Consider the following 18,302-nt stretch of genomic DNA (forward strand, 5'->3'; position numbering starts at 1 on the left):
ATCCTCAAAAAAATAAAAATAAAAAAAAATCTATTTTTTTCACGGACACAAAATAAAGTTGCCTATTTTTAACGGACTATCGAGAAATCTCTGGATGGGTTGACAACCCTGCCAACCCTGTCATCTTTACATATACAGTAGTAGGATTCAGAAGAAGCTATCCCTCTCTGCTGTCCTTTATATATTTTTTCTAATAGACAAGGTCACCTTTATTATTGCTGACAAGAATCACTTTACATATCCTAAAATGTTCAGGAAATTATTCTGTCATTTACCATACATGCCACTTACAGTACGTATCTCAAATGGGCTAAAAAAGGAATTACCTGAAGGGAAATGTCCCTTTATCCATTGCATGCAAACCAAAATGGATAGATGAAAACTTCACAGTGTAATAAAGTTTGAAGGATGATTCTGTTTCGAGGCGGGTTCCATACCAACATTAGCAAATTCCGAGTCTAGGGTTATGTTTCCTACAATAACTATAGCCCCACTGTAAAGTAAAAGATAACATGACATCAGTGAGTTTTCAATTTTTTTTGGGAAGGTCAAGTGGAGCCCCAAAATCTGTGATTCAGCCATTTTGATTTTTTTTTTCCATTACACCATTCACTGTACGGTGATAAGTCCTTTTATAATTTAATAGTTCTAGCATTTTGACACGTGTGATGACAATGATCTTTATTTTTAAAAGAGGGAAAGGGGTGCAATTTAAATAATTATATATATATATATATATATATATATATATATATATATATATATACACACACACACACACACACACACACTTTTATATACTTTTTACAATGTCTTTACATTTATTTTTAGGGGACTTTAACATGCAATCATCTGAATCATCTGCAATCAGACTGATTTACCACTGTTTATGGGAGATTCACTATGTTTCTATCAAACCCTGCCAAAGTCAGGGCTTTATAGGAATTTAGCTGTAACAGGCCTTGGATCCTTCAGAAAATCAGAGGCCACTATAACAACTGACCGGCTCTTGCAATCTTGTTGCGGGGGGGCAGTTTGTAGCGCTCCCAGAAAAAGCCAACTAAGATCCTGTGGTAAAACCTCAGGCACCTGGTGGCTATTGTGCCCACTTTTTTTCTCAGCGGCCTCCATCTTTAAAGTCCAGACATCCAGCATACATGTATGCCCGATGTTGGGAAGGGGTGAATTTAACCCTTTCAGGCCCGGAGTTTTTTGTTTTTTTTTTGCGTTTTTGTTTTGCGCTCCCTGCCTTCCCAGAGCCATAACTTTCTTATTTGTCTGTTCACATAGCCATATGAGGGCTTGTTTTTTTGTGATCAAGTATACTTTCCAACGCCACCATTTAATATTGCATATGATGTAGTGGGAAGCGAAAAAAAAAATCCAAATGGGGTGAAATTGCAAAAATAAAGCAATTCCACCACAATTTTACTTTTTTTTTTTTATTTACGACGTTCGATGTACGATAAAACTGACTGGTTACTTTTATTCTACAGGCCAGTATGAATCCGCGATAAGTTTAATTTTTTTGTTGGCATATTTGACCCCTATAACTTTTTTGTAATTATGTGTATGGAGCTGTATGGGGGCTCATTTTTTGCGGGGCGATCTGAACTTTTCATTGATACCATTCTGGGGTGTGTATGACTTTTTGATCACTTTTTATTAAAAAATTTTGTAGAAAATTAAGCGACCAAAAATGGCGAATCGGCCATTTGGACGCTTTTTTCCGTTTTGCTGTATGGGGAATATATTTTTCTGTTTTTATACTATAGCGTTTTCACCCATCGCGACAACCCATGATGTGTATTTTTTTATTTTTACACTTTTTTATAGTTCCCATAGGGGAATTATAACTGCAATCATTAGATTGCTGTTATCATAGACTCCAATGCACTTGCATTGAATCTAGGACAATTTCACTACTATTACATGCAAGGGCTCCATGGAAATACTATGCAGCAGCCTCCTGTCATTTACAAAGACAGGGGTTTGCTGCATATATGCTCCGACTCCTCCGATCGCCACAACGTGGAGCCGGAGCACGCGCGCTTCAGTTTGTTTCACGCGCTCAGGTGCCGTGGTCAGGATTGACCACGGGCATCTGAGGGGTTAAATGTCCGATCGGCATTACTGCGCTCAGGAGCTCAGGAGTGGGCGCCATCTTTAAAGACCCCGCCAGCGCCGTACATGTACGGCGCTGGGCGTTAAGGGGTTAAAAATGGTGCAAGATCCAAAAGGTATGACCTTGATTCTCTATTCATTCTCACTATTTCTTTACAATCCAACATACTATGCAGATATCCTAGCTTGTACAGTCAAGTCCATAAATATTGGGACATCGACACAATTCTAACATTTTTGGCTCTATACACCACCACAATGGATTTGAAATGAAACGAACAAGATGTGCTGTAACTACAGACTGTCAGCTTTAATTTGAGGGTATTTACATCCAAATCAGGTGAACGGTGTAGGAATTACAACAGTTTGCATATGTGCCTCCCACTTGTTAAGGGACCAAAAGTAATGGGACAGAATAATCATCATAAATCAAACTTTCACTTTTTAATACTTGGTTGCAAATCCTTTGCAGTTAATTACATCCTGAAGTCTGGAACGCATAGACATCACCAGATGCTGGGTTTCATCCCTGGTGGTGCTCTGCCAGCCTCTACTGCAACTGTCTTCAGTTCCTGTTTGTTCTTGGGGGCATTTTCCCTTCATTTTTGTCTTCAGCAAGTGAAATGGCATGCTCAATCAGATTCAGGTCAGGTGACTGACCTCCTGACAAAGCCTTTTCCTGGCGAAACGCGCGTCAAGGTACAGCTCTGTCCAGACACCCGGTGCTTCCACACATCATGGGTAATTGACGCATTCCTATGTTTGTTCTTAGTGTGATCATGTATCAGATATTTCCTTAGTATACCTACTATTGCCGTGCCTTCGCTCTGCTTTATATTCATACAGTTGCGACCAGACCTTTGCTTTTCATCAATTGTAGGCTGACCATTGTATTTTTAGGGGTTTACTGTGACACGGCATTGGTAGCATTCGATACTATGCACATCTATTTGGATGTTTATCCAGTTATGTCATTCTTGGGTAATTTATATTGGACCCATTAGTGTGTGGCTGACTATTTTTGGATTCTCTGGTCCGTTCTCTTGTTAGTACGGTACGTGCGAGGGTGGAGATTATTTCCCCACTACACGGGGTGCCCCGTCTTCCCATGACCGTGTGCCTTTAGTCATTTTGTGTATATTTCATGTAATAATAAAACGAAGTATTTTCCTAACTTTCTTTGGGTTATTGGTTGGTCTTTTTTGGTTTCAGGTGATTTGGACATTGCATAACATTCCACTTCTTTCCCTTTAAAAAAAAACTATTTGGTTACTTTTGCAGTATGCTTTGGGTCATTGTCCATCTGCTCTGTGAAGCGCCGTCCAATGAGTTCTGAAGCATTTGGCTGAATATGAGCAGATAATATTGCCCGAAACACTTCAGAATTTACCCTGCTGCTTTTGTCAGCAGTCACATCATCAATAAATACAAGAGAACCAGTTCCATTGGCAGCCATACACTCCCACGCCATGACACTACCACCACCATGCTTCACTGATGAGGTGGTATGCTTAGGATCATGAGCAGTTCCTTTCCTTCTCCATACTCTTCTCTTCCCATCACTCTGGTACAAGTTGATCTTGGTCTCATCTGTTCATAGGATGTTGTTTCCAAACTGTGAAGGCTTTTTTAGATGTCATTTGGCAAACTCTAATCTGGCCTTCCTGTTTGAGGCTCACCAATGGTTTACATCTTGTGGTGAACCCTCTGTATTCACTCTGGTGAAGTCTTCTATTGATTGTTGACTTTGACACACATACACCTACCTCTTGGAGAGTGTTCTTGATCTGGCCAACTGTTGTGAAGGGTGTTTTCTTCACCAGGGAAATAATTCTTCAGTCATCCACCACAGTTTGTTTTCCGTGGTCTTCCGGGTCTTTTGGTGTTGCTGAGCTCACCGATGCGTTCCTTATTTTTAAGAATGTTCCAAACTGTTGTTTTGGCCACACCTAATGTTTTTGCCATCTCTGATGGGTTGGTTTTGTTTTTTTCAGCCTAATGATGGCTTGCTTCACTGATAGTGACAGCTCTTTGGATCTCATCTTGAGAGTTGACAGCAACAGATTCCAAATGCAAATAGCACACTTCAAATGAACTCTGGACCTTTTATCTGCTCATAGTAATTGGGATAATGAGGGAATAACACACACCTGGCCATGGAACAGCTGGGAAGGCCAATTGTCCTATACTTTTGGTCCCTTAACAAGTGGGAGGCACATATGCAACTGTTGTAATTCCTACAACCGTTCACTTGATTTGGATGTAAATACCCTCAAATTAAAGCTGACAGTCTGCAGTTAAAGCACATCTTGTTCGTTTCATTTCAAATCCATTGTGGTGGTGTATAGAGCCAAAAATGTTAGAATTGTGTCGATGTCCCAATAATTATGGACTTGACTGTATACTCTGTTACCATTTGCTGATTTAAAACATTGGGGCAGATTTACTAATACTGTTGCAGTCTAAAAAGACAAATCACAAGATGCCAGTGGATGTGGACCACCAGAGTATAGTGCATTAAACTAGGAGAATAAATAAATCACTGCAAAGGCGCACTACAATATATGCAAATGAAAATACAAGCCTTGTATTTTCATTTGCATACATTGTAGTGCACCTTTTCAGTGATTTATTTATTCTCATAGTTTAATCCACACATTATTCTATATTGTGTAGGATTTTTTTGTGGCACATGTGGTCCGCTGCCGGCATCCTCCATTGTATGCATTATTTGCTGGGGATTGGCATTTGCAGCGGATCACATGTGGAGGTTTTGTTCCCCCGGTTATAAATACGCTACAGTATTTGGGGTTCTAAGAATTTCCTCCCATTCAGGCCACTTTATTCAGTGATTTGTCTCTATATTTATGGAATGTGCCATTTTTTATCTTTGGTAACATTCTGGTGCACCTGGTAGCCTGTGTCACACTAGCCTGTTATAGGTGGGGCTCACAGACTCTTCCCTCCTCCCATTGTATTTGTGACCTTACTTTGGAGGTTTGTGGTAGCTTGGCTGTGAGTCAGATCTTAGCACCTATCAGACAGTGTTCACACACTATAGGTAGGTTTAGCAGTAGGTCCTGCGCCAACTGAGATACCTTGACGGGGTGTGCGGGCTCCGATATGTTCTTGAACGGAATATATTGGCTAAAGTCTCATTTTAACATCTAGCGTGCTTTGTATTTTCATTTGCATATATTGTAGTGCACCTTTGCAGTGATTCGAGAAACAAAAGCAGCAAACAGATTACTGACAAAATCCTATTAGGAAGATGCTCCTAGCAAGTGATTTATTGTACATGCAGATAAAGAGTGTGGAACAGGTTTTCTTACCGATTATTAACACTGGTTTTGGATTCCCTGTACCAAAGGCTGAAATCCATCCCTCCAGAGATATCAATGGCCAGTCCGCCTTGGAACTCTGCACTGGCTTGCAGCCAGACTGCAGCTGAATAGTCTAGAAAAGTTAAAGCATGGTGTCATTATCAGACCGAGGGGTGGGCAATCTGAAAACTGTTTTTACTTTATTATTTCACAATATCACTAAGATAAATGCTTGCATGAATATGTATTTAATGTAACAGCCAGGACAAAAATATCTATATATGCAGGCCATAGAGTTTGACAACATATAAAAAAAAGAAAAAGATAACTTGTGCAAACCACTGGTTTGTGCTATGAATAGAAACATAAATGTACTTAAAAGAAACCTGTCAGGAGATTCATGCTGCCCCTACTAAGTACAGTATGAAATATTGGCTATGTAGGCTATGTTTTTCTCTAAAGCACTGCAGTATTTCGGAGCAGAGAACATGAAGATGGAGGTCCAAGGGCGGCTCCCCTCCAGCTTCTTCCTGAGAGGGAAGCCACCCTCATGATGTTTCTCCCCGTTCCGGTCTCCTTTTTAAACCATGTTTCTCTAAAGTTTCTGCAACTTTTCAGAGTAAATATAATTGCTTTGCCACCGGGGGCCTGTCAGTATTTCATGCTGCTTCAATGAAGCTCCTGAGAAGTTCCCTTGAAAGAGGACCTGATAGCTCTCCTGACAGTGTATTTCCCATGAAATAACAATTCTGGAGCATCTTTCCTTAGATCTCTAAACTGTGCTGTTCCTATGTTAGTCTTCCTAGAAATTTATGAATAAATTGACAACTGGTTGTTATTGTTACCAGTTGGAGTTATGTTCCTATACACACTGTCCATTCAATGCTGATAGTATCTAACTATGTAGGCGCCTATCCCTTTGAAAAGGAGAATGGTAACACCTAATGGTCAATTTATTCCTAAACATTCAGGAGCAGGGGCGGATTGGCCATAGACCCTACAGGTAATTTTCCGGTGGGCTGATGCTCATAGGGCCACCCAAGCCCTCCTCACTGCTGCTGGACGCGTACATACTACTAGGGAAACAACAGAGATCATTATTAGAGGAAGTCCAGGCAGCATACTGAAGATGAGGCTGGCCTGGTGTTGTGGCCCACATCTCACCTCCCAAGCACCCTGCTCCATAAACATATTAGAGACAACTGAAGGAGAAGAAGGTGGACAGAACATGGCAGCTATTGATATCCACCACAGAATGACAGCTTCTGGGAAGGTATTTTGTGCCACACTGGGGTATTTGTTTCTATGGAATGGTATTCTGAGCACCACCTTCTGTCAATTTGGACCCACCTACAACATTGGGGCCACTTTTTGTTTTTTTCAGGGCCACATTAAGTTCCCAATCTGCCCCTGTTCAGGAGGAATAACCGAGAAACAGCACAATACAGAGTTAGGCCTTATTCACACAGTTAGTGTTTGTTCTCTGTTTGGTCAATGGTATCCATCCGTGATTGTGAGCCAAGACCAGGACTAAAGTACCGTATACACAGGGATAAGGTATAATGGAAATATCTTCACCTGTTATGTGTTTTTGACCTGGTTTTGGCTCACAATCATAGTTGGAAATCACTGATCAAACACTGTGTGAAAGCAGCCTAAAGAAAAAAGTTATACGATTGTTATTTCATGGGGAATACAAGTATTTGCTGAAATAGACATGCCAGAAGTGGTAACACGTCCTCTATAAAACTCTCCTCGCTGTTTCATGTTGCAGTAATGATATTAGTATATGGACCACATGTTTGTGAAACTACATACAAACAGCATTTCTTATATTTTGGTGCAGCAGCTGATCCTGAATGGATGTTTTTAACTTGTTAAGGAAAATCTGTGCTTGAATCTTTTATGACAAGCAATATTCTATTATTACGTACCATGATAACATTAAAGTATTGTACCAATGCAGAGCCAGTCACAATGTACTGCAAGTCATTGGCATGGCCTGCTATATCTCAGTGTAGTCAATAGTTGTGAACTCTTTGCTACCATGTAAAAACATTGATGTTTTACACAGTATATAAAGTTGTTACTAGCTACTACTACCACCACCAACATAAGTTCTCTTTTACGTAGAGTGCATTTGGAAAGTCTTAAGACCCCTCCATTTTGTTATGTTGCAGCCTAGTTCTAGAATAAAAAAGTTTACATTTTCCAAATCATCCAGCATTCAATACCCCATAATGACAAAGTAAAAACAATGTTCAAAATATTTGCTAATTTATTGAAAAGGAACAACTAAACTCTTGCATTGACAAAAGTGTTCAGACCCTTTATACAGAACCTAGTTGAAGCACCTTTGGCTGTGATTACAGCCTACAGTCTTCTTGGCTATGATGCCACAAGGTCTGCACACATGCATTTGAGGATTTTCTGCCATTCTTCTCTGCAGATCCTCTCAAGCTTTGTCAAGTTGGATGAGGACTGTCAGTGGACAGCTATTTACAAGTATAGTATCTTCATAGATGTTAGATTGAGTTCAAGTCAAGGACATTCACAGAGTTGTCCATAAGCCTCTCCTGTGTTGTCTTGGCTGTGTGCTTATGTTCATTGTCTTGTTGGAAGGTAAACCTTCAGCCCAGTAATAGCACTCTGGACCAGGTTTTCATTAAGAATATCTCTGTGCTTTGTTCCATTCAGCTTGGTTTCCTCATAACATGACACTTAGCATTGAGGACAAACAGTTCAATAAAGGACATTCTGAGAGTCCTTTAGGTGCTTTTTTGCAAACTTCCATGTGTCTTTTACTGAGGAGAAGCTTTTTTCTGGCCACTCTTATAAAGCTCAGATTGATGGAATGCTGCAGTGATGGTTGACCTTCTTGGAGTTTCTCCGATATGCACACAGGATCTTTTGAGCTCAGACAGTGTAACCATTGGTTTCTTAGTTACCAACTCTTACCAAGACCCTTTTACCCTGATTACTTAAGTTAGTAAGGTGGCCAGCTCTAGGAAGAGTCCTGGTTGTTCCAAGATTCTCCCATTTAATGAATTATGAAGGCAACTGTGCCTTTGCAAACTTTTAGTGTAGCAGATATTTTTGTACCCTTCTCCAGATCTGTGCCTCCACACAATCCTGTCTCTGGGCTCTACAGGCAGCTCTTTCCACCTCATTGCTTGGCTTTTGCTTTGATATGTATTGACAGCTGTTAGACGTTATATAGACAAAGGTGTGTCTTTTCAAATAATGTCCATTCAACTGAATTTACCACAGGTGGACTCCAACAACAGTGTAGAAACATCTCAGAGATGATTATGAGAAATAGGAGGCATCCAGAGCTGAATTTCAAGTGTCATAGCAAAGGGTAGGAACACATGTCTATGGGACATTTTAATTTTACATTTTTAATTTGTAAACATTTGTAAAATTCTGTTTTCAATTTCTCGTTATGTTGAAATAATGGGGGAAAACATTTTTTGGCTGCAACATAAAATGTTAAAAAAAGGGAAAGGGTCTAAAGACTTTCCAAATGTACTGTACATCTCAAAAGCTGAGGGTACATATTCATTTTTTATTTATAGAACATACTGTCAAAATGGCTGCACTTCCTGTTGTAAGTTTCACAACAAATTAGAAAAAAATACCAATATGCATGCTGGAGGTTTTTTTCCATTTAAAATAAAGGATCTCCTACAGAAAAATAAACAGTGATGTGAACCCGGCCTCACTCTGCAAATAAAAGAAATTCAACGACCAAAGTTTGGCTAGTGCCCTAATTTGCGATAGAGCATGCACCACTTTAATAAAGTCCTAACTTAGAATTTTTAGGAACATTTATTTTGACTGGGTAGAGAATAAGTGTGCATTGTCAATGTCGTGCGTGCTCTGCTTTTTTTGTGGATTCATCTATAAATATGTTCTTAATTATTCAATAAAGATTGTTGATTTTAATGAGATTTAAAGTGCTGCTTTTTTGTACTTTGTTAAATTAATATATGGCCATGTCTATCTTTTCGATATAAGGCCCTTTGAATAAGGCCTCATGCACACGACCGTTGTGTGCATCCGCGGCCGTTGTTCCGTTTTCCGTTTTTTTCCGCGGACCCATTGACTTTCAATGGGTCCGTGGAAAAATCGGAAAATGCACCATTTGGCTTCCGCGTCCGTGATCCGTTTTTCCAGTCCGTGAAAAAAATATGACCCGTCCTATTTTTTTCACGGTCAATGTTTTGCACACAAGGTAGTCATCCGCGTCCGTGATCCGTGTCCGTTTTTCCTATGATTTTCAATGCAAACTTGTCTTAGTTTTTTTTTTCACTTTTCATGTCCGTGGATCCTCCAAAAATCAAGGAAGACCCACGGAAGAATAAACGGTCACGGAACAACGGAAATCAGTTTTGCGGACCGCAAAAAAAAAACGGTCGTGTGCATGAGGCCTAAGTCAGAGAAACTATGGCTGAAATATTTTGCAGCCTGTACTCCTAGATCTCTGGATTACACATTTTTACTTCTTCACAATTGATTATGCTTTTTTTTAAGGGTATGACCACACTCCATGTAAATGACCACACTCCTTGGCTGCAAATCATTCATGTGAGTTACATGTGGTTTTTGCTGCAGAAATGGCAGTGAATTTCACCCTCTGCATCACAATGGCGGAAATGGCGTGGTGGAGATCAGCAGCATAAATTTACATCCTGTAGATCTCAATTTTGCTCTGCAGGTCAGTTTATGCTTTTTTATTTTTTTTTATTTAAGAAATCTCATTCCCTTTGGTAGTACTGTAAAACAATTAAGATTTTCTGCATGAAAATCCAGGGTGGCAAATCCACGCCATAAACCCGTAAAATGTGAATGTGCTCTCACACGTTGATGTGGGTTTAACCACATGGCGCGGTTGTGATCCAGTCGGGCTGAGGCTGTGCTGTGGTCAAGAACCGTGCAGCCAATTTGCCGCAGCTGCCTTTATATATACAGTATATTATCGGTCTTCATTAGTTAACAGCCACCCGGCAACTTGAATACCACGCGGCCATTTACAATGAAGACCGACTAAATGAAAGGCAGCTGCGGACTTATTGGCCGCACGGTTCTTGACTGCAGAAAGGCGGTAACCCGACCGGATCACCACCATGCCGTGTGGTCGTACCCTTACTGATAACTGCAAGTAGAACCAAAAAAATATTCCCAGTGTATTTTTCTCAGACTCTATGACAGGGTTGCTAGAGTGGTGATATACAATACTGGGATGAGTTGCAAGAACCAATGTAAAATATAGAGTGAAAACATGTATGCTTGCAAAATGCAAGCTCGCTGAAGGGGAATTAGCACTAAGAAATGCAATATGAGAACTCAATGAGGTGTTAGAAATGTATACAGCATCATCCGCGTGTCTCGTGTAGAGGTATGGAGCAGAACATGAATGTACCCAGAGCACTTTGGCCTTGTATCCTACAAAATACTTGGAGATGCATGTACATAAAATACCATATATAAATATGCAAGGTTTGGTGTAACTTACCTCAGAGTGATCTGTTAGGAGAACCAACCCTTTCACCACACTTATTGGGTCACCAGTTGCTGAGAACATTTTTGACATTAAATCACTGTATCCCTGGAAGAAGGTTACAGGCCGAAGCTGAACATCAAACAAGATGGCCGACATTCCAGCAAAGGACTCCAGGTCTTCTTCTCCCTCATCAGCAGTGGCAGCTATTAAACTCTCCAGACCTTGTGCTTCAATCACAACCTAAACACAAGAGGGTGTTTACTATAGTAAATGTATTGTGTCTACATGCCTAGACCAAATGTCTGCTCAGTTTCATTATCTGCTCAGACTAGGGAAGCGAACGCAAATTATGACCTTTGGTAACAACAAATATTTTACAAGCGATAGACTCCAAGGTGACTAAACCTAGGACTACATGTGGTAAATTTGGAGTGGTTTTAAATGTTGTACCTGAACTACTGTGCGGGGTGTGCAAAGACCCAATCATGTATCTTTGAGGACATGTTCCTTTACATGTCACCATGTTGCCATAGTTCCTTCACACAGATGTGTCCACTCTAACCTAAGTTCTACATTGGTTAATAACTCCAATTTATCATGAAAACAATTCCAAACAATATCAGTACATACAAGAAAGACCCGACAGACTGAATTTACAACATGTCTACTGCGTAGCCGCATATAGACACATTCAAGTGTATGGAAATGAGCTGTCCCATAAAAGTGAATGTGACGGCTTCTTGTACGGTAGGTATACCTACTCACCACTGCTATTGTGATGGCAAGCAGGTAAAAAATGAAAAGAAAGCAGTCCTGGCACTGCCCGTGCCTTCTCTTCAACCAGCTGATTGGCCTGAGAATAGGTCAGCAATAAAAATAATTTGGACAACCCCTTTAAAGAACTTCTTAGTTTCATACTGACTCTTACCTCAGCCTACCAATTCAGTTGACCTTATCTTAAAGGTGTTGACCAGGATCTGAATACTTTTGTAACTGCATGTAATAAAAAATTTTGTATACCCACTGAATTATTCAATAAAATGTATCTGTATAGCGCCACCTGCTGTTTGATTTTTTCTTATTTCTTTGTCCTGCTCACTGAGAGGGCCGCACATGCTCAGTTTCATCCTTCAACTTCCTTCTGAGCTGTGATAGGGCGAGCATGGACACGCCCCCTGAGCTGCAGCAGAAAAGACACTCCCCTTGAGCTGCCAGCTTGATATCAATCTAGCAGAGCAATGAATGGGGAGATCTCTGGATCCATGTGAGGTACAGGGCTGGTTCTAGCTTTGTTAGAAAGAGATTGTCAGGTGCTACATGATGTCTGATTTTCATTTTTTACATGTCATGGGATAACTCCTTTAAGGGACCTGACATGGCAGTTTTAGCAACTATTTGCATTCTCCATATAATAACAATCCTGGAGAATCTGTTCTTATGTCTCCATGTTGTGCTATTCCGGTTTTATTCCTGCTAGAAGTTTACAAATAAATTGTTACCAGTAGTGGCTGTATCTGACTCTGTCAAATCAGTTCTACTAGTATCAGACTGTACAGGGACACGCCATCAATTGGTAACACCCAGCTGTACTTTTACTGCAAGCTGCTGGTAATTATAATTCATAAACTTCTTGTAGCAATAACAGAGGAATGGCACAACATACATACATAAGAATAGATGCTCCAGAATTGTTATTACATGGGGAATGCAAGTAGGTACTAAAACAAACATAACAGGAAGGGCGACAGGTCCTCTTTAACCCCTTTCCGACCAGCTCACGAAAATTTACGTCGGCGGTTGGGTATTAAAGACTAATGTATGCGATCATCGCATACATTAACCCCTCAGATGTCGTGGTCAATCTGTGAGGATAAAAAGCTCGCTCCCTGCTGTGCACTGGCTCCCCCTAGTGAGGATCGTGGGAGCCGAGGTGTGTGTGCTGCAGCCTCTGTCCTTCCGAGTAATAAGAGGCTGATGCACATTAGTTCCTATGCTAATGCATTGGAGTCTACGAGAAAAGCAATCTAATAATTGCTTGTTGTAGTTCCCTATGGGAACTACTAAAAAGTGTACAAAAAAATAGTTTTTAAAATCAAAAAAATCTTAATTCAAATAACTCCCCTTTCTCCAAAATGAAAATAAAAATGCATAAACAATTTAAAAAAAACTAAATATCTTGGTTATTGCTGTGTGCAAATACGCCCGTACTATTACAATATAAAAATATTTATCCCATATGGGAAATGGCAATATGGAAAAAAGTCAAAATGGCCAATTGTTTTTTTAGTCGCTTCATTTGCCACAAAAAATTTCATAATAAGTGATCAAAAAGCCACACACACCCCACCCCAATGGTATCAACGAAAAGTACAGATTGTCCCACAACAAATGAGCCCTCAACAGTTCCGTACACATAAAAATAAAAAAAGTTATGGGGATCAGAATAGGATGATGCACAGAAAAAAAAAAATTCTAGAATTTTTTGTTTCTTTTTTCCAGTATTATAACACAAGAAAAACTATACATACAGTATGTGTTTTTATTGTGATCATACTGACCCTGGAGAATGAAAGTAACAAGTGTAAAAAACAAACACATAAAACTGTGGTGGAATGGTGTTTTTTTTTTTATAAATTCCACCCCATTTGGATTTTTTATTTCAGCTTCCCACTACATTATATGTAACCGTAAATAGTCCTATGTCTTGTCCTACAAAAAACAAGTCCTCATATGCGTATGTGAATGGAAAAATAAAAAAGTTATGTCTTTGGGAGGGCTGGGAGTAAAAACCGAAAATAGAAAATTACCCGGTCTTGAAAGGGTTAACCTCTTGCAAGCTAACAGGAGCATGTTGGATGTCTCTATTGTAATGAATAGTAGGGAACACAAAAATAACACATCCTAGATCTCAGTTAATTAAATATTCTTCTGAAATACTTTGTTCTTTACATAGTTGAATGTGCTGACAACAAAATCACACAAAAATAAAAAAATGGAAATCATTTTTTTTTAACCCATGGAGGTCTGGATTTGGAGTCACACTCAAAATTAAAGTGGAAAAACACACTACAGGCTGATCCAACTTTGATGTAATGTCCTTAAAACAAGTCAAAATGAGGCTCAGTAGTGTGTGTGGCCTCCACGTGCCTGTATGACCTCCCTACAACGCCTGTGCATGCTCCGGATGAGGTGGCGGACGGTCTCCTGAGGGATCTCCTCCCAGACCTGGACTAAAGCATCTGCCAACTCCTGGACAGTCTGTGGTGCAACGTGACGTTGGTGGATAGAGCGAGACATGATGTCCCAGATGTGCTCAATTGGATTCAGGTCTGGGGAACGGGCGGGCCAGTCCATAGCATCAATGCATTCGTCTTGAAGGAACTGCTGACACACTCCAGCCACATGAGGTCTAGCATTGTCTTGCATTAGGAGGAACCCAGGGCAAACCGCACCAGCATATGGTCTCACAAGGGGTCTGAGGATCTCATCTCGGTACCTAATGGCAGTCAGGCTACCTCTGGCGAGCACATGGAGGGCTGTGCGGCCCTCCAAAGAAATGCCACCCCACACCATTACTGACCCAATGCCAAACCGGTCATGCTGGAGGATGTTGCAGGCAGCAGAACGTTCTCCACGGCGTCTCCAGACTCTGTCACGTCTGTCACATGTGCTCAGTGTGAACCTGCTTTCATCTGTGAAGAGCACAGGGCGTAAGTGGCGAATTTGCCAATCTTGGTGTTCTCTGGCAAATGCCAAACGTCCTGCACGGTGTTGGGCTCTTAGCACAACCCCCACCTGTGGACGTCAGGCCCTCATATCACCCTCATGGAGTCTGTTTCTGACCGTTTGAGCAGACACATGCACATTTGTGGCCTGCTGGAGGTCATTTTGCAGGGCTCTGGCAGTGCTCCTCCTGTTCCTCCTTGCACAAAGGCGGAGGTAGCGGTCCTGCTGCTGGGTTGTTGCCCTCCTACTGCCACCTCCACGTCTCCTGATGTACTGGCCTGTCTCTTGGTAGTGCCTCCATGCTCTGGACACTACGCTGACAGACACAGCAAACCTTCTTGCCACAGCTCGCATTGATGTGCCATTCTGGATAAGCTGCACTACCTGAGCCACTTGTGTGGGTTGTAGACTCCGTCTCATGCTACCACTAGAGTGAAAGCACCGTCAGCATTCAAAAGTGACCAAAACATCAGCCACGAAGCATAGGAACTGAGAAGGTGTCTGTGGTCACCACCTGCAGAACCACTCCTTTATTGGGGGTGTCTTGCTAATTGCCTATAATTTCCACCTGTTGTCTATCCCATTTGCACAATAGCATGTGGAATTGATTGTCACTCAGTGTTGCTTCCTAAGTGGACAGTTTGATTTCACAGAAGTGTGATTGACTTGGAGTTACATTGTGTTGTTTAAGTGTTCCCTTTATTTTTTTGAGCAGTGTATATATATATATATATATATATATATATATATATATATATATATATTTTACACACACACTAATACGGTGTTGGACCCCCTTTTGCCTTCAGAACTGCCTTAATTCTACGTGGCATTGATTCAACAAGGTGCTGATGGCATTCTTTAGAAATGTTGGCCCATATTGATAGGATACCATCTTGCAGTTGGAGATTTGAGGGATGCACATCCAGGGAACGAAGCTCCCGTTCCACCACATCCCAAAGATGCTCTATTGGGTTGAGATCTGGTGACTGTGGGGGCCATTTTAGTACAGTGAACTCATTGTCATGTTCAAGAAACCAATTTGAAATGATTCGAGCTTTGTGACATGGTGCATTATCCTGCTGAAAGTAGCCATCAGAGGATGGATACATGTTCTCATTCTGTTTACGCCAAATTCGGACTCTACCATTTGAATGTCTCAACAGAAATCGAGACTCATCAGACCAGGCAACATTTTTCCAGTCTTCAACAGTCCAATTTTGGTGAGCTCGTGCAAATTGTAGCCTCTTTTTCCTATTTGTAGTGGAGATGAGTGGTACCCGGTGGGGTCTTCTGCTGTTGTAGCCCATCCGCCTCAAGGTTGTGCATGTTGTGGCTTCACAAATGCTTTGCTGCATACCTCGGTTGTAACGAGTGGTTATTTCAGTTAACGTTGCTCTTCTATCAGCTTGAATCAGTCGGCCCATTCTCCTCTGACCTCTAGCATCCACAAGGCATTTTTGCCCACAGGACTGTCGCATACTGGATGTTTTTCCCTTTTCACACCATTCTTTGTAAACCCTAGAAATGGTTGTGCGTGAAAATCCCAGTAACTGAGCAGATTGTGAAATACTCAGAACGGCCCTTCTGGCACCAACAACCATGCCACGCTCAAAATTGCTTAAATCACCTTTCTTTCCCATTCTGACATTCAGTTTGGAGTTCAGGAGATTGTCTTGTCTTGACCAGGACCACACCCCTAAATGCATTGAAGCAACTGCCATGTGATTGGTTGACTAGATAATTGCATTAATGAGAAATAGAACAGGTGTTCCGAATAATTCTTTAGGTGAGTGTAATATATATATATATATATATATATATATATATATATATATATATATATATAGCTGACTGTATGTATCTATGTGTGTATGTGTGTATGTATGCTAAAGGAATCCGCACCGTCGCATTTACAATCATGAAATCTGGCACCCAGGTACATCAGGTGTCCGGGAAGGTTGTAGACCGGGTCTCAGCTCTCTAGCACGTACAGTTCCTGAGATATTCCCCAAAAAAGCATTAGCCAATAGAAGCCTGGTCACATGACCCTTATCAGCCAATAGAAGCTTGCAGGCCCTTAATCTCCACATACACACAGTTTTAAACCAGGTTTCCATAACAACCGAGCCATTTTTCTTCACTGCTGTAGGTCAGCTTTAAAGGGGCAGGTTGCTGTGGATGACACTGTTAAGGGAGCGGAGTGCTGTGGAGGCCACAGTTCAGGGGCAGGTAGGGTGGCCATTCAGGCCTCCCTCAAAAGACGGACTTAAAAACCCTGCCCCCGATCCCGCTAAGCCAAGCCCCTGACCCGGTTAGGCCACACCCCTCACACTCTGCAGCCAACGGGGATTGAAAAAATGAAGTTAAAAATCAACTTCTGTCAGCTGCAGGGGTGGGAGGGAGGGTGACTTTCTCCCTGCAGCTCATGCTCAGTGCTGCTGTCTGAGAGTGAGCTGATCAAAAGGATGTCCCTGTGTCAGTCCAGGCCTTGCGCCGGATGGAGAACAGGCAGTCTGAAAGCCGGACTGTCCGCCCTAAAACTGGACCTCTGGCCACCCTAGGGGCAGGCTGCTGTGGAGGTCACAGTTAAGGGGATGGTCCGCTATGGAGGTCAGTGTTAAGGGGCAGATTGCTGTAGAGGCCACTGTTAAGGGGGCGGGGTGTTGTGGAAACCACTGTTAAGGAGACGGGTTACTGTGGAGATCACTAATAAAGGGGCGGCTGCTGTGGAGGTCACTGTTCAAGGGGCGAGCGCTGTGGAGGTCTCTGTTAAGGGGGTAGGGAACGGTGAAGGTCACAGTTAAGGGGATGGTCTGCTATGGAGGTCAGTATTAAGGGGCAGGTGCTGTAGAGGTCACTGTTAAAGGGGAGGGTGCTGTGGATGTTACTGTTAAGGGGGAAGGCCACTGTGGAGGTCACTGTTAAAGAATAACTGTCACCTTTAGAGCCTAATTTCAATTTTCATATATGTAGTTACTAATAACATGATATTCCAGAATCAGTATTCAGTAGAATCACTATTAGACTGACTTACCCCATATTTAATAAGATTCAGCCCTTAGCAACCAGTCTGCATAAAACTACAATTTCACTATTCAGTTAAGATGGCCGCCACTGCTCTCACCCTGAGGCTAATCCCGCCTGCGCTCACTAGCCAGTAACAATAGCCCCCCAAAAGTGTCAGTAACCAGAGCCCTCCCCCTAAAGGGTTAATCTCCTGCAGCACAAAGGGGTCCTCTTACCACATGTTGCTTTCATTTATACACTGAGCAGATGGCAGATCTCCCTTCCCTGTTGTGCGCTGCTTCAACTCTGCATTCTCCAGCTCTGCTGAATGAGGGAGCGTCTGCCAAGCGCAGGGACATGGAGAAGTGCACACAGCCCAGGCACTGTTATCAGCTGCTGGGGAGGACCTGGCTTTAATAATTTACTTACAGTCCCTGGCTGTCAGTAATGTGAGCCTGCACACTGCGTGCTCCGTCTATAAACAGATAGACGGACCATGCCTAGCAACCCTATTTTAAGCACAGGTAAAAATAGGCAGTACAGGGAACAAAAATGTGGAATTAGGGGTAATTGAATACACAGTGAAAAGTTGAAATAGGGCCACCAAGGTGATA

General features: G+C 41.7%; 1 protein-coding gene across 1 annotated transcript in view; it reads right to left on the minus strand.

Annotated features, from left to right (window-relative positions):
• Positions 1-354: 354 nt before the first annotated feature.
• The window catches only part of LOC120989835 (microsomal triglyceride transfer protein), a 110,964-nt gene continuing 93,016 nt past the window's right edge, over positions 355-18,302 (minus strand). Inside the window, exons 15-17 of the mRNA XM_040418189.1 lie at positions 10,966-11,193; positions 5,457-5,580; positions 355-493 (exon numbers count right to left, since the gene is read on the minus strand). Coding sequence (XP_040274123.1) covers positions 483-493; positions 5,457-5,580; positions 10,966-11,193 — 363 coding nt within the window. The 3' untranslated portion in view covers positions 355-482. The remainder of the gene's footprint in view (positions 494-5,456; positions 5,581-10,965; positions 11,194-18,302) is intronic.

This window comes from Bufo bufo, chromosome 2, assembly GCF_905171765.1.
Source record: "Bufo bufo chromosome 2, aBufBuf1.1, whole genome shotgun sequence".
Lineage (NCBI taxonomy): Eukaryota > Metazoa > Chordata > Amphibia > Anura > Bufonidae > Bufo > Bufo bufo.